Source organism: Camelina sativa, chromosome 9, assembly GCF_030686135.1.
Source record: "Camelina sativa cultivar CO46 ecotype springtype chromosome 9, ASM3068613v1".
Classification (NCBI taxonomy): domain Eukaryota; kingdom Viridiplantae; phylum Streptophyta; class Magnoliopsida; order Brassicales; family Brassicaceae; genus Camelina; species Camelina sativa.
The window spans coordinates 6,727,664-6,750,306 of record NC_141888.1 but is presented as its reverse complement, the minus strand read 5'-3'; the positions used below and the strand labels follow the sequence as shown (position 1 = coordinate 6,750,306).

Genomic DNA, 22,643 nt, shown 5'->3' with positions numbered 1-22,643 from the left:
ATATGTTATGGCTGATTTATTTTATGCTTTACTATCAGATGGCTAAGGATATTTCTGAAGAACAAGCAAGGGATTACCCACCAAGACTTTGGCCAGAAATGAAGTCTATTCTACATACTAAACAAATTAACACCAATTTGACGATGTTAGAATTACCTCAGATTAGGGAATCAATAGGACTGGATGCGTGGGAAAAAACGAAGGATGTACCAATTGGAATAATCTCTAAGCTAGTTGATAGCCAATTCGTCTGGTCTGGTAAGGTTGTTCATTTCCTACTATGTAACCAGTTAAGGGTACATAAGAAGGAGCTTTGGTTTGTAGTCGGCGCTCAACCTATCAGGTTTGGGTTGAATGAGTTTCATTATCTGACGGGGTTAAACATAGACCCAATGCCTACTGAACGGTTTGAACTTGAAGAGGAACACAAAGATTTCTTCAGACTTTTGGAAGTGCCTGTGGGGCAGGTCCAACGCTACTTGAACTCAGGGAAGCATTAAAAGTGTGCCGGGGATGGGTTAACCTTGATCATCGTAAATGGTTGGGGCTGTTGCTTCTTCAACACATTGGACTTTATGGTTTGCATAATAACTCTAGAATTCCAAATGAAAGTGCCAAAAGAGTTTTTGATGATGAAGCAATGAAGACGTATCCGTGGGGTCGGTCAGCATGTGAAGTTCTTGTTGATTCCATAAAGATGTTGAACCCTACGGGAAAGTCGTACACCCTCAGTGGGTTTACACCCGTGTTACAGGCTTGGGCGTATGAGTCCATCAAATGCTTTGGAGAATGGTTTGGGAATGCATCAGCTAATGATGGTGGCATACCGATGCTTCAATGGGGTGGAAATCGTACACGTTCGACGATGGTATCGGTAATTGCTGAAGAGATCAAAGCGCTTGGTGAGGTAAGGTTTATATCTGGTTGAGTGATTGTTTAGTAATGGATGAGTTATGATTTAGTTATGGCTGAGTTATTGTTTAGTAACAGCTGAGTTATGTTTTAGTAATGGCTGATTTATGCTTTAGTGTTGGCTGAGTTATTATTCACTGATGGGTCTCATATTCTCTTATGTTACAGCTGCGTGTGACTAAAATGGTTATGAAGGATGATGTATGGGAGCTATTTCATACGTGGCAAGATCAAAAAGACGACGACCCAGCAGTTGATCACCTTATCCAAGACATACATGAGGATAAGTTTGTTAAAGGTTTTTGGGATGTTGATTCTGACTCTCCTCCCGCAAAGAAGCAGAAAGTTGATTCTGACTCTCCTCCCGCAAAGAAGCAGAAAGTTGATTCTGACTCTCCTCCCGCAAAGAAGCAGAAAGTTGATTCTGACTCTCCTCCCGCAAAGAAGCAGAAAGTCAAGAAGGTGGTAGTTTCCAACAGTCAGGGTGGTGAATCTGGTGAAGGAGCTGAACAGAAGGTGGTAGTTTCCAACAGTCAGGGTGGTGGACCGGTTGGAACTCTCATTGAGTTGGTGTCTAATTTAACCTCAAGGCATTGGAGATAGAATAGAAGAGAGGATGAATGAAAGGTTTGAAACCAGGTTTTGTTCTGTTGAGAGTGATCTCAAGCAGATGAAAGAGCACGTGCTTTCCTTGGGTGTTGTGCAAACTGGCCAAAACAATGTTGAAGACCTTGGGGATGAACTGTTGTCACAAAACACTTGTAAAATTTTCAAAATAAAGAACCTTATGGATGAACTGTTGTCACCAAAAAGTCCACCAGTACCAGCAGTTCCAGGAAAAATGCACCAAAACTACTCTGTCAACAGTCCTCCGGTAATGTATGAATTATGTTAATCTTATGGCTGAGTTTCCAGATTGTTTAGGTTGAGTTATCATTATCTTTAATTATAACTCAACTGTCCTCCGGTAATGTCTGAATTATGTTAATCTTATGGCTGAGTTTTCAGATTGTTTAGGTTGAGTTATCATTATCTTTAATTGTCTTTGCTATGTTATACAGGTAGTTGGCAGTGGTTTGGCTGGGGTCAGTAGGAATCTGAATAAAGAGTTTGATAAGGATGAGTTTGATAAAGATCATCCTCTTAATTTCATTGAGAAGTCTCCAGCTGCTATGAAACCAATTCAACGGACTAACACGAGGAAAAATGCCAATGATGGAAAGAAGGACGAAGAATTAGATGCAAAGAAGGCCAAAGTTGAGGCGGCCACTGCGAAGAAGACCAAAGATTTGTCGGCAAAGAAGGCCAAAGATGAGGCGGAGGCTGCAAAGAAGGCCAAAGATGAGGTGGCGGCTGCTAAGAAGGTCAAAGAGTTGGCAGAAAAGAAGGCAAAAGATGAGGCGGCGGCTGCAAAGAAGGTCAAAGAGTTGGCGACAAAAAGAAGATGTAGAAAGACTACTAATCCTAGACAAGTCATTGAACCTGAAGAACCTGATAGCAGTATATGTGATATGACAGCCAAGATTATGGCTGAAGTCAACTCACTTGAACCTGAATCTGAGGATGATGAGGAGGAAAAGATTAGGCTTGATAGAATCAAAACTTTAAGGCTGGAGAATGTTAAGCTGTCCCCGGATGGAAGTTCATTGAATAAACTACAAGCTACACAAGCAAAGATTTTTCCTTATATTGGGGACAACGGACTGACGTGCATGAGGAAAAACTGTTCACCTGGACCTGGAATATATGATCCTCTGGCACCTGTAGCACTACAAGAAAACCTGCGTTTAGCGACTCCGAAATTCGTCGCTAATCCGTCGCAAAAACCTATTTTGCGACTACTATGCGACTATTTCAGATAGTCGTTAAAAAATGGTCGCAAAATTTAGGTGTCTCAAAATGGTCGCAATTTTACGACGGAATTATGACTGCTCTAATATAGTCGTTAAAAAGCGACTCTTTACAGACTCTTTATATTAGGAAGCTTCGATCATAAAGGTAGTTACAGTTCAGTCGCAAGTTAGTGAGTAAAATATGTGACCATTTTCAGACTCCTTTCTGTCGTCGCAAAATAGTCCTCGTTTATTAGTAACCATTTTGCCACTAGTCTGATAAATTCATAGAAATAAATTTGGTCACAAATTGGTGAGATTTTAGCATATAATAAACCTGTTTTATCTATCAAATTTTGTATGAATCAAAATACATTAAAATTGAAAACCAAACTACCACAAAAGATATCAAAATCATTCATTAAACATAAAGATTAGCATAATCATTGTATTAACCAAAAAGATCATCCTAAAGCAAAAACAAATAAATGTCTCAAACAAGCAATTCATGTTTTTTTAGATAAAAAGACAATGTTTATAACTTGGAGTAAGTGGAGAAAGGGGATGTGGTGGCTGGTGTTGTGTCTAACTTGGTGGCTGGTGAGTACCTGACACGGTGGCTGGTGGTATATTGTCTTCAGGTGTGGTTGCTGGTGTTGTTGTTGGTACTCTTGGTCGCAAGGAAGCAATAATAGTATCATATGCTGGATCTTTCTCTTTCACGTAGATGAGAAGCTCTTGATGCTCCTTCTCACGTCGGGCATTCTCAGTATCTAGATGAGCTATCTTCTTGCGAAGTTCTTCATGAAGCTCGAGAAGTGATGGTTGAGAAGATTCTGCATAGCTTTCCTTCCTTTTCCCTTTCCTTACTGTCTCAACAAGAGATCCAAGACCAAAAAGGTTTCCCTTCTCATCTGTTTGAGTACACTAAAACAAAGAAAAACATCAAGGTTAGAAAGTTATCATGAAGAATAATCATACACACTCATCAAAATAAAGAAACTAAGGAGTTACCTTAAGAAAGATATCATTCTTTTCATCAATGCTGAGAGTACGATGAGTTGAACGTTCAGAAGAATTCACTGAATTTTCTGGACCATCATCGTCCACTTCACACAGTCTCTCCTCTAATGTTTTCTCATAAGTCTCAGCTACTTGTTTAGCTTTTTGATCAACAAACGATCCGTCAGCTCGAGTATGTGTCTTCATGAACACTTCAGCAAATGATACCGGACGGCCCAACTCTTCTTCCTACAAAGAAATTGTTAAATGTTAAAATCATGGAAACAAGGTGTTTAGAGTGTTATAATCATGGAAGCAAGGTGTTTAGGGTGTTATATCATGGAAGCAATGTTAAATTACCATTTCTTGATGAACTTGCACATATGATTTCTGACTGGCAAGGTGTTTGTGGACTCCAAGACCACCACGATCGGAGTTTCTGCACTGCGAGGCATTTGAGCTCCTCTCCATTACATCAGGTTCGTTCCAATGATCACACATCTCAGCCCACAGTTCTGCACTGGTGATCCAAACAGGTTGTTTACCACTGCTTTTAGCTTGACTAACAATGCCTTTCATTCGCTTCTTGGCTATCTTTAAGAACCCCTCTCTAACAAGCTCAGTAATCCCAGTATCCCAATAGAACTTCCGCTATATATTACAATTGAGTTAATGGTTAGTGATGATACTAAGTCAGTTATGAGAGATAATAAAACTTTGAAAGCTATAAGACATTACCGCAAATGTCCTGAAATATCTCTCTTGAATGTGTCTAGGAGTAACCTTCCAGCTGTAGTAAGGACCATCGAATTTCCTTCTAAATATTCCAGAGATCACCCGAGAAATTTTTCCTTTGTGTCTGTTAAACCTGTCACAAAACAAACACAATCAGTCTTAACCAATACAAAGTAACACAATCAGTATTATCGAAACAATCAAACACAACCTCTAACTTAATGAACAAAACGAAATTTACAATATCAATCTTAATCTCAAAACAAAACAAACAATGTCAATCTTAATCTCAACTTAATCAACAAAACAAACAATCTAACAAACAATCTAACAAAGCGAAACCTGTGAATGTGATCGACAGACAGAACTGGGAGATTCTCACAAGGATTAAATTTACTAAGAGATCTAAACACAACCTCTAATTTACTCACAGTGTGGTTTCGCTTTGATTCTTTAACTAATCTTAATAAAACACAACCTCTAACTTAATCAAACAAAAACAGAGTCTCAACCTAACTCTAAAAGCAAAAAAAAATTACCATAGAGTCTCAACGTCGGGGATGGGATCGACAGACAGAACTGGGAGATGTTGTCGGCCTGGAAGAGCTAGCATTGCATCTAACAAACCTTGGTAGTCTTGTTCGGCAGGATTAGGAATAGGGTTTTCTTCTTCGGCAGGATTGGGATTAGGGTTTACTTCTTCGTAATCCTCTTCTTGTTCTTGTATGAGTGGAGGAAGAGGAGGCGGTGGTTAAGGAGCAAGAACCGGTGCTTGCAAACCAACCCGCGGTGGTTGAGAACCAACCCGCGGTGGTTGGGAACCAACCCACAGTGGGGGAGAAGCAACCCGCGGTGGTGGAGAAGCAACCCACGGTGGTTGAGAAGCAGGAGGCGTTTGTTGTGTCCTCGGCGGAAACTGGGACGGCATAGTTCTATACGAATTACTCACGGACTGAGAGCCTGATGGATTCGAGGAGTGAGACGACGTTCCGACACCACTTCGACCTCCGCGTGAAGTCGCACCATTGGAGGCCTGATTAACTGCGGCTCCAATGGGTTCCCTCGCACCAATGGAGGTCTGATTATCGGCGGCAGAACTGGGATCCCTCGCACCATTATAAACCCTAACACCTCCAGCGAATCTGGCTCCGCGACCCCTACCACCTCCAGCTGATTTGCCTCCGCGACCCCTACCAGCCATTAGAGAGAGTTGAGAAAGAGGATAGATTTGAGAGAAGAAGAGGCGAGATTGAGAGGAAGAAGAGAGATTCGAGAGGAGAAAGAAGAGAGAGTTGAAAGGTTTTCGAGAGAAATAGAAAGAGAGAAACAAGAGAATATGTTGTGTTCTTTGCCTAGTAATTAACGAAGAGGGGTCGCAAACTGGTCGCAAAAGAGACACATACTAAAAATTAGCAACGATTTTGCAATGTATACTCGTGTCACCTGTATATTTAGTCATAAATTTGCGACTGTTTTGCTTCTTCTTTACATTTAGTCGGGAAACAGTCGTAATTCAATTACTAAGTGGTCGCTATTTTTTGCGACTGAACAAAGAGTCACAATTCATAGTCGCTAAATGCAGGTTTTCTTGTAGTGTAGATCTGGTCAAGTTGCAAAAACTTTTGGAGTACCTAAAGACAGCCGAGTATGACCCTTTAGACCCTTGTTAATCACATCTTGTTAAAATTATATTAACCTGTTCTTATTTTTTTCTTAGGGGTACACCATTAGGCAAGTCAACACCAAATATTGAATTCTATAGGACTCTCATCACCGAAAGAAAGAACTGGCTGTCTGGTACATTTGGGTGGCTGTCTGATAAAGTAAGTTTAACTTGATGTCTGAGTTATTATGTTTACAGCTGAGATATTATACATAATGGCTGAGTTATTATGTTTACGGCTGAGATATTATACATAATGGCTTAGTGATTATGTTTACGGCTGAGATATAATACATAGTGGCTGAGGTATTATGTTTACGGCTGTGTTATAATACATAATGACAGTAGGTGGCAGTGGTATGATTTGTTATTGTTTACGACTGACTTATATTACATTATGGCTAAGTTGTTGTTTACTTATCAGTTTTCTGTTTTATAGCACATGGGCGCGTTTATGAGACTCCTCAGTATTAGGTACAAACGAGATCCCTTCCCATTCCACAACAAACGCATTGCATTTATAGACCCGTGGTCCACCAGAACGATGATTCGTGATTATCCGATGTTCGATATGAAACCCAAGTTTTTTAAAATGACTGGCAATAATTATGAACGTTTAGTTAAAGGTTTGTTACCACTAGATGAACCGACTAATTTGAAGTGGATTGAAGATGTGGATCACCTGTATATTACTCCACGAACTGGAGGCAATCACTGGGTGGCGCTGCACGTGGATCTCAACAGAAGGCATATTGATTGCTATGATAGCATCGTGGGACAAGTAACCAATGACAGTGATCTTAGAATGCTGAATGATTGTAGGGCGTTTAAGCGGATGATTCCAGAAATGATGAACGAGAACGTTCCTCATGAAATTCGTACACCTACTGCCAGTCAGTTCGGTTTCAGGAGGAAGAGTGCCTCCAAGGTCCCTCAAAACGTACAGGTTGGTGACTGTGGCGTGTACGCTTTAAAGTTTATTGAATGTCTAGCGCTTGGTGTGTCGTTCGATGGAATCAATGATCAAAATATCCAGGCTATACGGGTTAAAATGGCAGCAGAAATCTACGATGAGGCACCTGATTTTTTGGATTCAGATTAAATAATGCATTATGTCCTTCGTTTCGTTTCTTTTGGAATTGTACTTGGATTATTAAAACTTTGATTTGTCTATTTTCAAAATTATGGCTGGTTTACGGTTAAGTTACGGCTGATTTACATACTTCACACGGCTGACTTATGAAATATTTGTAAATTAGAATTATTATAACTCAAAATTAAAATATAGAATGACAAAATGAATATTACAATCATAATAAGCAATAAAAAGTAATAATTATAGACAAAGATTGATTTTTACACATTCTGATCAAAATGTGTAAAACATTCAAAACATGACATTTAGGGGTTAGGGTTAGGGTTTTGAGGTGTAGGGTTCATATTTCCATCATTAAGGGTTTTAATATAACAGTTTGGTTTTGGTTATATTGTGTTTGGTTTAAGGTGGTAATTTGGATATGCTAATATGATAACCATTTTTCAAATTTTTATAATTTTTGAAATTACTTTTCGGTTATTTCCGGTTATGTGTCGGTTAGACGAATATATAACCATAAATAACTCAAATCCACATGCATAATAAATTCATAAAGTGAGCTTTTTATCACAAGATATTATTGCAAATAATTTAATAATTATTATTCAAATTTAGAATTTTATTTTTCTTAAAGTATTAAGAAAAGTCTCTCGATATTATTAAAACGTTTCACGCATTTTTATTTTTTTGTAAAAGTATTTGTCGACAATTTGAAATTATTATTCAAAGTGTTACGTTAAAGTGATGGTTGAGTTATGCTATATTGTGGTTGACTATTGAACTTTATGATTGAGTTATCATTCTGTGATGGCTGAGATATCGTAATAACGACTGATTTATATTAATATGAATCAAAATCATGTAGAAGACGACACAAAATCATCACTTTTTGAAACCGACGTCATCTGGGCCAAATTCTTCAAACATATCGACCAAATCATTCCAAACTTTACAAGTCAGCATCTCAGGTTTATTGCCACCACTCGCCCATATCCTCTTGAGAGCACGTAACTGGGATCTGAATAACGTTCTAGCCACCAAATTAAACTGCGTCCAGACCGTTAAAGTATGCTTCGGATCCCACGTGTATTTACGCTACAATTAAAGGAAAGAAACGATAAGAGTATAGAATAATATCAATATGGTTTGTTTTATTGATCTTACCGCGAGGAGGAGAAACCACCGTCTCTTAAAGTGGAAGGGAATCAATCGGTACGTCGGCCACGCATGGTGCCAGTTGTGTTGAAGTATTCCTCCAATCGCGATAGAGAGAACGTGAAGGAACTTGAACCACGTAACAGTGGTTTTGTCAACCAAGGAACCCACACCAGGGTTTAGAACCGGAATATTCTCCCGACCAGTGGCGCAAATGATCGCTTCGACATCTCTAAAAAACTGTCCATCGATGTGAGGAACAACTTCCATGTCGATAAGAAGATGTAACAGATAGACAGATCTGTGATTTAAGAGAAGATAAAGAGAAACAATAGAAACGAAGAAGAGATGAAAGAGAGTCAGACATATGACTGAGGAAAATATAAAGGAAAAACAATAGGAAAAATGAAAGGTCGCGTCTATTATTAGGTTAACTTCTGGTTTCCCGCCAAAATATCGCTTGACGGCTGAGTTATAATATTTACAGAAAACGAAAGGACATATTATAACTGAGTTATGGAGAGTAATGGATGGGTTATCACAAGGAAAAATTTTGAAGGTAAATGAATGATATATATGATCTGACGGCTGAGTTATATTATTTACGGGAAAACGAAAGGTCAAGTTACGACTGAGTTATAGTGAGTTATGGCTGAGTTATCAAAAGAGTAATGGCTGATATTTTCACTTTACAACTGAGTTGTAATACTCTGGTCCAACCAAATAATATAATAGTATTCCATCTCTGTATATATACAAGTATTCCGGTTACTTTAATCTATTACCTCTCAACTACAAACTAGAATAAAATTATTTTTTACAACACTATGTCCGCTCTAGCACCCAAGATGCCGGATCTCCCCGACGATGTTTTCATAAAAATCGATTCCCTTGTTGCAGAAGATGCAGCAAAAGATGCTGCAGAAGATCGATGGTCCTCACTTGGTTCTATTTTAAGGGCTGGTCATAGGGGGAAAAATGCAGTATACAGTGATGAAGTTCTAAAGACAGCTGTTATATATTGGCTTTGTACTGATCCATCAGAAATCAACACATCCAATGCCCCTGATGGTGGCCTCCAAAATGAAGGGCGGCACAGGCCTTTCTTCGTCAAATGCTTTGAGGCCGGCAACCCCATTGCCATTTACTTCGAAGGGCTAAGGGTTGTGGCTGAGGATAGAGATATCCAGCGTGGGATTGATATTCTCAGTCGTATTGTACCGGCCGATGCTTATGCCACCTTAGCTTGTTGGGTACTAAGTATTTGTCAAGGGAATGAGGTTATGGCCGTCCATTACCTCCAGCTGTTTGATGCAAATCATTATCCTCTGATGTCTTCGGATGCCATTGTAACCGGTAATGATTTTATGTTTGAGTTATCTCGTTATAAGACGGCCCGGAAATACTCATACACAGCCTCCCTTCGCTATCCTGACAGCCCGCTACTCCCTTCACCCGCTTGTGCTGTGATGTGTTATATATATAACGGTCGCCATCTTCTCAACGGTTATCAAATAATGTGCAAAAACTGTTACCTTTGGTGGTTGTCCCTCAAAGTCGCTGAGATCCTTTAGGGTTTCCAGCAGTGAATTCCAGTTTTATCTTATCAACTCGTGACTCTAAATTCTGTTTATTTTAAAATAATTATTATCCATTTCTTAGGCGAGTATCTTTTTTCATGTATTAAAGGTCCCTACACTATTTTCCACATTTTAGTATCTCCTCTCATTTATCGACTGAGTTATAGTAAAATTATGGCTGAGGTATCACAACAAACAATCTGAAAGCAAACGACTGATTTATACGAATTTATAGCTGAGTTATGGTATTTAATGGAAAACGAAAGGTCTCGTCGACTCATATAACGGCTGAGTTATAATGATTTATAAATCCGTAATGGCTGAGATATCTTAATACCGGCTAAATTATAAATCCGTAATGTAGGATTTTATAGACTTATAGTGATTTTTACACGTTCTATTATTTGGTTAACTTATGGTTTCCCGCCAAAATATCGCTTTACGGCTGAGTTATAATTTACGGAAAAACGAAAGGCCATGTTACGACTAAGTTATATTGAGTAATGGCTGAGTTATCGAAAGAAACAATATGAAAGTAAATGGCTGATATTTACGGGAAAACGAAATTCATCTTCCCAATAATTTTCTTGTAATCTTGTCCAACCAAATAATATACTATTATTCCATCTCTGTATATATACAAGTATTCCCGTTACTTTAGTCTATTACCTCTCAACTACAAACTAGAATAAAATTATTTTTTACAACACTATGTCCGCTCTAGCACCCAAGATCCCGGAGCTCCCCGACGATGTTTTCATAAAAATCGTTTCCCTTGTTGCAGAAGATCGATGGTCCTCACTTGGTTCTATTTTAAGGGCTGGTCATAGGGGGGAAAATGCAGTATACAGTGATAAAGGTCTAAAGACAGCTTCTATATATTGGCTTTGTACTGATCCATCAGAAATCAACACATCCAATGCCCCTGATGGTGGCCTCCAAAATGAAGGGCGGCACAGGCCTTTCTTCGTCAAATGCTTTGAGGCCGGCAAACCCATTGCCATTTACTACGAAGGGCTAAGGGTTGTGGCTGAGGATAGAGATATCCAGCGTGGGATTGATATTCTCAATCGTATTGTACCGGCCGATGCTTATGCCACCTTAGCATGTGGGGTACTAAGTATTTGTCAAGGGAATGAGGTTATGGCTGTCCATTACCTCCAGCTGTTTGATGCAAATCATTATCCTCTGATGCCTTCGGATGCCATGGTAACCGGTAATGGTGTTATGTTTGAGTTATCTCGTTATAAGACGGCCCGGAAATACTCATACATAGCGTCCCTTCGTTATCCTAACATCCCGCCACTCCCTTCACCCGCTTGTGCTGTGAGGTGTTATACAGATAACGGTATCCGAAATCTCGACGGTTATCAAATAATGTGCAAAAACTGTTACCTTTGGTGGTTGTCTCTCAAAGTCGCTGAGATCCTTTAGGGTTTCCAGCAGTGAATTCCAGTTTTACCTTATCAACTCGTGACTCTAAATTCTGTTTATTTTAAAATAATTATTTTTCATTTCTTAGGCGAGTATCTTTTTCATGTATTAAAGGTCCCTATTTTCCACATTTAAGTATTTCTTCTCATTTATTGGCTGAGTTATAGTAAAGTTATGGCTGAGGTATCACAACAAACAATCTGAAAGCAAACGACAGATTTATACGAATTTATGGCTGAGTTATGGTATTTAATGGAAAACCAAAGGACTCGTCGACTCATATAACGGCTGAGTTATATTGATTTATAAATCCGTAATGGCTGAGATATCGTAATATCGGCTAAATTATAAATCCGCAATGTAGAATTCTTATAGACTTATAGTGATTTTTACACGTTCTATTATTAGGTTAACTTATGGTTTCCCGCCAAAATATTGCTTTACGGCTGAGTTATAATATTTACGGTATAACGAAAGGTTATGTGATGGCTGAGTTATGATATTGAGTGATGGCTTTGATGGATGAGTTATGATATTGAGTGATGGCTGAGTTATCACTAGAAACAATCTGAAAGAAACAATCTGATATATATGACTTTACGGCTGAGTTATAATATTTACGGGAAAACAAAAGGTCTCGTCGATTCATGTGACAGCTGAGGTATAGTGATTTATAAATCCGTAATGGCTGAGATATCTTAATACCGGCTAAATTATAAATCTGTAATGTATGATTTTTATAGACTTATAGTGATTTTTACACGTTCTATTATTTGGTTAACTTATGGTTTCCCGCCTATTATTAGGTTAACTTATGGTTTCCCGGCAGTGGAATCAATGGGGGTTGCGTTCCAAGTTTTAGTATAAATAGGGAAAGGGTTGGAAATGTTCAGAGCATTCCAAACTAGAACGAAACTAGCAAAGATGCCAGTGACTATCCAATCTGCATGGTTGAAACGGGCCCGAGAACTGACAGCCGCTGGAACTAGCGGTTTCGATCCGAAAGCGTCACATAATTCCCCCCCTCAAGAGTCTCCGTCTCGATCCCGTTACTTTAATCCTTTGCAAAAGGAACTCCGGATGTACCGAGCTCGCCGCAAGAGACTTGGCGCTTATATTAAAGCATTTCATCTTAAATACGAGCAAGTCTTTCGGCTCTGCCGATTGGAAGGGACTATCTGAGTCCTGGATGAGCTCATTGCCGAAGTTTTTTTTCTGGCGAAGTGGCGCATGACTCGTCTACTTGCTGAGCATGCCTCTTGCGTAGAACAGGTCTCCCGTATGGTGGTGCCCAACTTACCCAAAGGTGATTACGAACCTTTGGGAGATTCTGACTTCCCGTACAATACGGAAATCTGGGCCTACCGAGCTTGCCTGGAGAGGCTGAGGCGGTACGTCAACCACTTGGAGTCAACGGACCATTTCTACCGCGAACGCCATGACGTAGAAGGTCCATGTGCCTTCTTGGAGGAGATGGTGTCCAAGGGCTCCGAAGTGCCGATGGAAAGGCTTGAATCCTTAAGGCGGGATTGTCAAATCTGGCGATCTGAACTGAGCAAGCTGGTGGTGGAAGAACCGTTGGAGTCCGATCTATCCGGTCCGCTCCCATCCTGAGACTTCAGGACCGTCCAGAATGCTAGAGACGATAGCCTTCCCATGGGAACTAGTTCGCTTATATGATGCTTGTCGCTTTTTTGTATTTTTTTTTTATATTTTTTGCGAATTGCAGAACTGAATGTAATCAATTCGAATTTAATGGAAAACGAAAGTTGAGTTATAGTGAGTTACGAAAGCCATGTGACGGCTGAGTTATGGTTTAGTTATCACAAGAAACAATTTGAAAGTAAATGAGTGATATATATGACTTGACGGCTGAGTTATGTTATTTACGGGAAAACGAAAGGTCATTTGACGGCTGAGTTATAGTGAGTTATGGTTGAGTTATCAGGGTTTACGGTTTAGGGCTGAGTTATAGCGCCCTATAACGTTATGGCTGAATTATAGCCACCAGAGGCTTGTAAAACCGTAATTGATTGAAGGCGTAATACGCGAAGCGTCGCTTTAGTTCGGTTATAATTACGCGTTGAAGGGGTAAGAATTATGTATTTATGATAAAGGCGGACAGAATTATGGATTTATGAAGTCGAAGGGGTACTTTTTATAAACCAAAGCGACGCTTCGCCGATTATAAATACTTTTTGCTCTTGACTTACACATATTACATTTTTCTCACGAAAACTCCTAAATCATATCCCAGATTCGAAAAATCTATTTACATTTTTCCTTCAATCCGTCAAGAATGGCCCGTCGTTCTCCTTCAAAGCATATAAGGACTGATCTGAAATATCTGAACAGGGATCTTTCGCCAAACATCACAGCAGGTAAACACATACATCTTCAGATTAGATTTGTTTTACTGTTAAGGATAAAAGAGATTGAGTGTTTGCCTTTTTTTAGTAACTGTTGATGACGACATTTTCCGTTGGGAGGCTACTCTAATCGGACCGGTGAACACTCCTTATAAAGGGGGAGTGTTTAAACTTAGGCTTAGTTTTCTACCTGATTACCCAAGAAGTCCCCCCAAAGTATCTATTTTTGATTATACTCCTTTTTATTTTAGCAACTCAATATTAGGACTCTTTTTTTGCAGTAACTCAATAGTTTTTGAAATAAATTTTCTTGATAATGCAGATTGTTTTCATCACAAGAATTTGCCACCCAAATGTATCAGATAGGGGAGGCATTCACCTAAAAGTTTTGAAGCGCGACCGTTGGACTCCCATGCCCATTGTTAAGCTTTTCAAGGAGTTAGTGGAGAAGTTGAATGAACCAGAGGTCAATGATGAGGAACAGACCATTGAATATCTTGCCAACCTCTACAAATCTGATAGGAGAAGGTTTGAAGCCATGGCTAGAGAGATGACTAATCAATACGCTGGGAGAGGAAACTGAAATATGAACTGAAATAGTTCATATCTATTTTTAAGAACTCTTGAATAATTTATCTTTTTTTTGTTCTTTTTAACAAAATATTTCAGTCTCTGGTGTTGTAAGGTATTGTAAACTCCATTTTAAAATAATATTTTATTCAGATTTTACTGTTTTAAAACATTAGAAACAACTTGTAAAGCTTTTAGAAAAGCAAATCAAATTGATATATATCATTATAAACAATTTGTAAAACCTTTTAAAACTTTCTAAAAACCAGATATACTCTTGTAAATGAATGATATATATAACTTGACGGCCGAGTTATAATTTTTATGGGAAAACGAAAGGTCATGTGACGGCTGAGTTATAGTGAGTTATGGATGAGTTATCACAACAAAAAATTTGAAAGTAAATAAGTGAATAAGTGATATATATGACTTGACGGCTGAGTTACAATATTTACGGGAAAACGAAAGGTCAGGTGACGGTTGAGTTATAGTGAGTTATGGCTGAGTTATAGTAAATTTTATTGCTGAGTTATTTAAAGAGATTGATTAAACACCACTAACAACACAACATTAGTTTGCTTGGAATCCATAACCATTAACAACAACATTATGGAAACAGCGGAAATTTCGCTGCAGTCTGATTGGTGGACTCAGCGGCGGTTACATCCCATGACTCTATATAAATAGGGTAGAAAGTTGGGGGAATAAATCATTCTAACTTCCACCAGCGTAAGAAATAGAAGGATGCCATCAACAACTCGATCCGCCGCATCCGGCAATCGGGAGCCGGAAAATCCCATCCCACATGAGGTAGGAGGACGTCCCGATCTCGTGAGGTCGCTCCGAACTCAAATACTGTCGACCCCGGTGTGTCTCCCCTTCAGCTAGAACTCCGAGAGTACCGAGCTCGGCGAAAGAGGATGGGCGCGTATATTCAGGCGCTTCGGCTGAAACTTGACCAGCTCCATTGTTTTTACCGTTCAGAGGGAACCATTCTAGTCCTGGAAGACCTTATCGTCGAAGGTTACTTCTTGGCACACTGGCGAATGGTTCGTCTACTTGATGAGCACAAGGCGTGCAAGGAACTGGTCGATAAGATGGATGTACCCGATCTCCCGGAAGGCGATCGCGAACCCCTGGGGGAAACCGCCTTCCCGTTCGTGACGGATGTCTGGGCCTATCGAGCTTGCTTGACTAGGTTAATCCGATACGTCAATTTCCTGGAGTCGTCGGGTCAAGCCTTCCGCGAGCGCAATCTTCTTGAAGGCCCATGTGCCTTTATAGAGGACATGATGTCCAGAGTCTCCGGATTGCCAATCGAAAGGCTAGAGGCCTTACAACGGGTACGAGATTTCTGTCGAATTGCGGTGAACAAACTCGCAGTGGAGGAACCATTGGAGACTGACATATCTGACCCAACTCCCGTCCTGCGATTGCAGGACCGTCCAGAACTCTAGAGGGCTGGTGGCGAAACTTTTCGATCAGGCTCCCCCGCCCAGAGATCTGCCGTTTAGGCATTGTTATTATATATATTTTTTTTTGTTGTTGTTTGGATGAAGTGTAATGGAAACTAATCAAAACGATTTTAGCGATTTTAGCGAAGTGTAATGTCATAGCTGAGTTATTATATTTACGGCTGAGTTATAGCTTTTACTGGAAAACGAAATATATAGTCGATTCATGTCATGACTGAGTTATCAAAGAAATAATATGAAAACAAACGACTGATTTATACGACTGATTATATATATGGCTGAGTTATATTTTATGACGGCTGAGTTATCGGAATACAGGACAAAATGTCTCGTCGATTCATGTGATGGCTGAGTTATAGTGATTAATAGCTGAGTTATAGTGAGTTATAGCTGAGTTATAGTGCGTTATGGCTGAGTTATAATACTTGACAGATGAGTAATAACACAAAATAAAGTTATAATACTTGACAGATGAGTAATAACACAAAATAAAATAAATCTCCCTAACTATAGAGCACAAGTTTTCGCATTGTGCCCAACTTGCTTACATCGCGAACATGCGTGTTGCTTCCTAGGGCGTTTATTTTCAGTGGCAACTTCCCAAGATGATTTAATCCTACGCTTCTTTGGTCTTCCTGGCTGGTTCACAACAATCGGAGGCAAGCACTTCTGATTATCCACAACTTCAGGAGCAGGGAATGATTCATCTGGAGGCATGATTGAACCAGCCCATCCGTTAACCAAATCGACACTCCTAAATTTTGGATCGCACATGGAGATACGACACACATGCATATGCTCTGCAGCTGCGATTGCATGGATGCATGGTATTTTCTCGTGGTCGAAACGACGGCATGTGCAACTTTTTATTTTTAAATTTACAACATGCAAAGATGTTCCATATTTCACTTGCACACGTACAGCATCAATCGTTTGTACCTCCATAAGTTTTGCTGCGGTGACACGGTCCTATTATGAAAACAATTACGTTTTAGACACGGTCCTATTAAGAAAAAACGGTTTAGGCTGTCCCGTTATGAAAACAATTACGGCTGATTTATTGAAACAACAATGGCTGAGTTATGAAAACTATAATGGTAATGGCTGAGATAAGGAGACAATAACGGCTGAGATATTGTAACTGTTATGACTGAGTTATCAACATTGACGACTGACTTATGTAAACTTACCTGTAACAGTTTCTCAACACCTCGAGTGAGCGTTGTTAGCTGCGATTTTGCATCCTCTCTCCGTTCAGAAAACCATCTGGTCATCATATCCCGTATCGATTCTAGAAGTCGAACTATGGGAAGACTTCTAGCATTTGACAGTGCATTGTTCATTGATTCTGCAATATTCGTTGTCATTAAATTGTACCTTTCACCCGGGAAATGAACACGCGCCCACATTCGGACACCAGCTCGTTGGAGGTATCCATGTAGTTCGGGATGACGTGCTCCAATCTCATTGAAAGCCTCATTAAAATCAGTTAGCCTAAAACCCTTTGCCGCTTTTTTCACCAGAGGGAACAAATGTTTTCCTTTGAACTTCACCAAGATGTTCTTATACAAATGGTAAGTGCAAATTCCTCGCGAAGCCAACGGATACACTTGACCAATCGCTTTCCCTATTGACTTATGTCTGTCGGAGATTATCGCAAGATCCTTTTCGTCTGGAATGGCAACTTTGAGTTGTGTAAAGAACCAACGCCAAGACTCATCATTTTCAGTGTCAACAATAGCGAAAGCTAATGGGAAAATTTGAAAGTTACCATCCTGAGCTAGGGCTGTTAGAAGTGTCCCTTTGTAACTACCATGGAGAAACGTTCCGTCGACAACAACAACTTTGCGCATGAAAGCAAACCCAGCAATACTCGCACCAAAAGCAATAAAAACATATTTGAATCTATCTTCATCACCTATTTGAAGACGCGTGACTGTACCCGGATTTTCCCTTTTTAACTTGTATATGTAAGAAGGCAACTCGCTAAAACTTTCCTCAGGAGTTCCCTGATCGATCTGCCTTGCATTCAGCAGCGTTCGATATGCCTTCCAATAACCCAACTGTTGACACCAACAAATTAATAAATCAGCCATAATATATAAATAACTCAGCTGATACATTCGAATAAGTCAGCCTTAAATAATCAATAAATGAGCCGTAAAATGTAAATAACTCAGCCTATACATACCTATAACTCATCCATTGTTATCAATAAGTAACTCAGCCTATACATACCTATAACTCAGCCATTATTATCAATAAGTCAGTCGAAACATAGTAATTACCTTTAGACTAAATTGCTTATTGAAAATGACTCCAACACTTTTAGGTTTAACATCCGGACCAAGATCACCAAGATAGTCCCTGTAAAGACCTGCCAGTACATCAGCTATTGATTGGCAGCATCTAGTAGAACGTTCCGTCACAGAACATGTGTGTTCCGAATTGTATACACGAACATGAAAATCTGGGTCATCCCCTTGTACAGATGCACGAACTCTCCAAAGACATCCTTTAACCCAACACCTAAAAACCACTTGTTTTGGATTTGAGACTGGTACATTAAAATCAAATCCATCCCTAACTGAAATAAGTTTCACGTGATTCTTGAACTGCTTTTTGCTACTGTATCGTTGTCCTACAGCAATTTTTAGCTTTGACACCTCCAACCTAATAGCCTCCGGATTCATCTTCGATCCGGCAAAGTTATCATCTCTATGAGCTTTCTTCTGAGGAGGTGGAGTAGGTGGGTGTTCCACTTTACTCTGAGGCTCGCCCAATACAGAAAACTTCTCGTCATCAGACGACTCACCATCGGAGTCGTCGAAAACATCAAATCGGGTTGAAAATTCATCGTCTTCTTCTTCGTCAGATGCTACTTCGACAGCTTCTTCTTTGTTTTCTTTGTCAACGATCTTACCATAATCAAAACAAGTGCCTTCAAATCCCCCACCGCACACTTCGTATGTAGATGCTGCTTTCGAGTCTCTGCTTCGCCGAATCATACTTCCTCTAGCTCCACTAGTTTCTGTAGACTCTTTCGCCGAAAACTCTACACATAGACGTAGCTGATCGGTTTTCCATAGCCCCAAAAAACATTGCAAATGTCGATCATTGGAGACAAAAACTGGTGGAGTATCATGCGCCATATGTTTCATTGCCTTGTTCGAGAACATGTAGCTCAGCTTTAGCTCATGTCTAAATGAGTCCAATCTGTAGTCTTCAAGAACAAGCTTAACAAGCTTGTCGTGTGTTGTGCCTCCATCTATCTGCACAACTATACACCCTCTATCGTCGGAGTTAAATACATATCTCTGTGTCTTTATCCACTTACCGGACACAACTAGTACCGGCACTGGATCCATAAAAGATAATGAAGAACAAGGTGGAGAAGAAGTAGAAGAACAAGGTGTGAAGAAGAAAGTGAAGAAGAAGTAGAAGAACAAGGTGAATAAGAAGGTAAATAGTTCACTTATTAACCAGTTGAAGAACCAGAGTCGAACGACGTTTCGTATTTCCGGAGAAAAAAGATGATGACATGGAAGTTGCGTCCGACGTGGCAAGTCAGCCATGAAACAATACCATAACTCAGCCTAACTAAAACTCAGCCACAACATGAAAAACATTACAGTAATTAAAAAGCAAAAAAAATTGCTGCCAAACTCAGCCGCTTCATTAACTGAAAATATGTAACTCAGCCGTATCGTTTGATAAGTCAGCCGTAACTGAAAAACATTCTAGTAATTAATCTTTTGCTAATAAGTCAGCCGTCAAACGGCTGACTTGTCGATAAGTCAGCCTATGACGGCTGAGTTATAATTTTTTTATCATAACTCTGCGGTAACAACATCTCATAAGTCAGCCGTTTTTCATAACTCAGCCACTCGGAAAATGGTAACTCAGCCGTGTCGTTGTAATAACTCAGCCAAAATTTTGACAACTCAGCCGTGTCGTTGTAATAACTCAGCCAGAAATTTGACAACTCAACCATCAGGTGATAACTCAGCCATCACTAAAGCTGAGTTATGCGCATAACTCAGCCAAATTTAATAAGTCAGCCGTAACGCTTGGCTGACTTATGAGCATAACTCAGCCAGATTTTAATAAGTCAGCCGTCCGCTCTTACTCAAATGTTTTTCCGATAACTCAGCCTCAACATACCAATAACTCAGCCGCAACATACTATGTATCGCGTTACGGCTGAGTTATAGTTACACGTCAGAGATCTAACGTGACGTCTGACGTGGCAATGGCATTTTTGTAATTACATTTTTCCGGTAACATAAAACAGGGGCACGCTGGGTATTTTGAAAATACCCGAAACATTCTAGTAATAAAAAAGTTTTTTTTGTAGATTCTGATAATAGTAACGTTTGATTAATTCACCCATAAAAAAAAGGTGTCCAAAGTGAGAGTCCCCCGCAGTAATAATGCTTGGGATGTCATTTGAGAATATAATAAAGTTTTAAAGGTCCAAACCAAAAATTAGTGGGATCTCGTCCTTCACCTAACCCTCTCTCATCCTTGTTCATCGGTCAAACACTTCCTCAAACTCTCTAACCGGAGAAAAAAAATGGAAGCAGTAACGGCGATAAAGCCACTAATCAGAGTCGCTGCTATCTCCGGTTCTCTCCGTAAATCCTCCTTCAACACTGGTCTCCTCCGCGCTGGTATTTAAATAACTTTTTCGCAACTTTTGCAGTTTTTGAATATTACAACACTGATTTCGTTTGCTATTATTGCTAACTTTTTTCATGTGTGTTTCTTGCAGCGATTGATTTGACGAAAGAATCGGTTCCAGGAATGCAAATTGAGTATGTAGACATATCTCCGTTACCGTTGATTAACACCGATCTTGAAAGCAACGGTACTTATCCTCCGGTTGTTGAAGCTTTCCGGCAAAAGATTCTTGACGCTGATAGCATCTTGTTTGCTTCTCCTGAGTACAATTTCTCTGTTTCAGGTACTTTAAAAATGGTTCTTTAAAATTCAAAGATTGGTCTTAGAGAGTTCTTGATTTGTTTCAAGAAGATTTGTTCTTTCTTTTTCTTGTTTTGTTGTGAGATGTCGTAAGGATTAGGATTTTGGTTTATCAAATTATAATCGATTTGGATTTGATTAAGATATGTTACTGTTACTATGGTCCATCTTTGTCCTAGTCATATGCAACAACACTCTTTGACTGTTGTTGTTGGCTTGTGAAATTTTGATTTTGTGAGAAGTTGTGACATTTTTGTGAACTGTGTAGACGACTTTTACTTAGTGTTGTTGACTTGTGAATTTTTTCGATTTATTAGGAAATTGTGACGTTACTTTACGTCAATTCCAAATTTAACCGATGCAAGCTCTGCTATTGTGATAGTTGTATGCTTTTGCTTACTGTTGAGGAATGTGACATTACTCTTTTGACTGTTATTTGCTTAGTGTTAAGTTGTGACATTTCTTATGTTAATTCCAAATTTTATTGATTCGATGCAAGTTCTGTTTCTCTGAACCTTGTAGACTTTTGCTTAGTGTTGAGGAATGTGTCAGGACTAATTTATCAGTTTTCTAAAATATTGGGAAACATATGAATCAAAAACTCCTTCGATATGCTGACTCGATTGTGTTTTTTTGTTGGTTTACGTTGTTACTATACTAGCTCCACTTAAGAATGCTCTTGATTGGGCATCAAGAGCACCTAATGTTTGGGCTGACAAACCCGCTGCCATTATAAGCACCGGTGGAGGTTTTGGTGGAGGAAGATCGCAATACCATCTACGACAAATCGGAGTATTCCTTGATCTTCATTTCATCAACAAACCTGAGTTTACTCTCAATGCGTTCCAGCCGCCTCAAAAGTTCGACGCGGATGGAAATCTGGTCGATGAAGCAGCTAGGGAGAGGTTGAAACAAGTCCTTGTCTCGTTACAAGCATTTACACTTCGACTTCAAGGTAAGTAAGTCAAGTGGGTCAAATCTCTGATTAGTTCATGTTGATGAAAATAATGACAATTTGTTGTGATAATAAACAGTGTGTTTCACTTACCGTATAGTACACTTTGTACTTCTCATTAATATATGTATACACAAACGAGTGATACAAAATCATTGTCTTTTTTAACATCGACCATCATTGTCTGTTTGCAAAATGCACGAAGTTTTTGAAAATTAGCGATTTCGAACGGTTTGGAGCGATATAAAACGACTTTTTGGTTGGTTTGAAACGCTAAGCTCTAAACATGAAGGACCATTGTATTGAAATTTTTGTCAATAGATCTTTTAGTTATTAGAAATGACACGTACTAGACTCAAAATTAGTTGACGCTTAGAAAATGAAAAGCAAGAGGTAGAAAATGAAAATAAAACTGACTGGGGTTACCCTTCTTGTTCGATTTCGCTTTGATTCGGACTGGGGTTACCCAAGAGTCGAATTATACAAATAGGCAACACAATTAAACTGCTCATATGTTAGCCAAATTTGGAGTTACTGATTCTATTTTTTACTTTGATCATTATAATTTGCTATCTTGGCTAAACAACCCCTACAAAAAAAAAAACGTGTATTGTATCATTTAAATTGTATCACAAAATTAAGTGATGTTATTTTGAATTACTTTTTTAAAAATGAAACAAATATACATGATTTACCGTCAGTTATAATAAGTGATGTTTTAATTAACTACTTTCACATCAATTAAATAAAAATGATTTAACCTTTATTTGTTTGTATCAAAATTTTTTAATATATATATATATATATATATAAATTATAGATTCACATCACTTAGATATTTGATGAATCTATCAATTTTTATTAAAATCATTGTTTAATATG

The 22,643-nt window shown here is 39.1% G+C and overlaps 3 protein-coding genes across 3 annotated transcripts; 2 read left to right on the top strand and 1 right to left on the bottom strand.

Moving 5' to 3' along the window:
* Positions 1–3,208: 3,208 nt before the first annotated feature.
* LOC147937833 (uncharacterized) lies at positions 3,209–5,094 on the bottom strand. The gene is made up of 6 exons (XM_087465290.1): positions 5,021–5,094; positions 4,485–4,614; positions 4,107–4,397; positions 3,759–3,995; positions 3,353–3,671; positions 3,209–3,213 (listed from the first exon to the last, which is right to left on the bottom strand). The coding sequence occupies exons 1-6, from the start codon at positions 5,092–5,094 to the stop codon at positions 3,209–3,211; spliced, it is 1,056 nt and encodes a 351-aa protein (XP_087321416.1).
* An 8,614-nt stretch (positions 5,095–13,708) lies between these two features.
* On the top strand, positions 13,709–14,361 carry LOC104715068 (ubiquitin-conjugating enzyme E2-16 kDa-like). The gene is made up of 3 exons (XM_087465289.1): positions 13,709–13,790; positions 13,867–13,916; positions 14,101–14,361. The coding sequence occupies exons 1-3, from the start codon at positions 13,709–13,711 to the stop codon at positions 14,359–14,361; spliced, it is 393 nt and encodes a 130-aa protein (XP_087321415.1).
* A 5,849-nt stretch (positions 14,362–20,210) lies between these two features.
* LOC104710637 (NADPH:quinone oxidoreductase-like) lies at positions 20,211–21,931 on the top strand. The gene is made up of 3 exons (XM_010427268.3): positions 20,211–20,496; positions 20,598–20,789; positions 21,468–21,931. The coding sequence occupies exons 1-3, from the start codon at positions 20,400–20,402 to the stop codon at positions 21,767–21,769; spliced, it is 591 nt and encodes a 196-aa protein (XP_010425570.2). The 5' UTR covers positions 20,211–20,399; the 3' UTR covers positions 21,770–21,931.
* Positions 21,932–22,643: the final 712 nt, after the last annotated feature.

Bases quoted from the DNA above. Each gene is read 5' to 3' on its own strand.
- LOC147937833 (XM_087465290.1), bottom strand. From the start codon at position 5,094: ATGCTAGCTCTTCCAGGCCGACAACATCTCCCAGTTCTGTCTGTCGAT. The intron at 4,398-4,484 runs GTAATGTCTTAT...TGTAATATATAG, and splicing joins GATATTTCAGGACATTTGCG to CGGAAGTTCTATTGGGATAC. The intron at 3,996-4,106 runs GTAATTTAACAT...ATTTCTTTGTAG, and splicing joins TGCAAGTTCATCAAGAAATG to GAAGAAGAGTTGGGCCGTCC.
- LOC104715068 (XM_087465289.1), top strand. From the start codon at position 13,709: ATGGCCCGTCGTTCTCCTTCAAAGCATATAAGGACTGATCTGAAATAT. The intron at 13,791-13,866 runs GTAAACACATAC...GCCTTTTTTTAG, and splicing joins TTCGCCAAACATCACAGCAG to TAACTGTTGATGACGACATT. The intron at 13,917-14,100 runs GTGAACACTCCT...TTGATAATGCAG, and splicing joins AGGCTACTCTAATCGGACCG to ATTGTTTTCATCACAAGAAT.
- LOC104710637 (XM_010427268.3), top strand. From the start codon at position 20,400: ATGGAAGCAGTAACGGCGATAAAGCCACTAATCAGAGTCGCTGCTATC. The intron at 20,497-20,597 runs GTATTTAAATAA...TGTTTCTTGCAG, and splicing joins CACTGGTCTCCTCCGCGCTG to CGATTGATTTGACGAAAGAA. The intron at 20,790-21,467 runs GTACTTTAAAAA...TTACTATACTAG, and splicing joins GTACAATTTCTCTGTTTCAG to CTCCACTTAAGAATGCTCTT.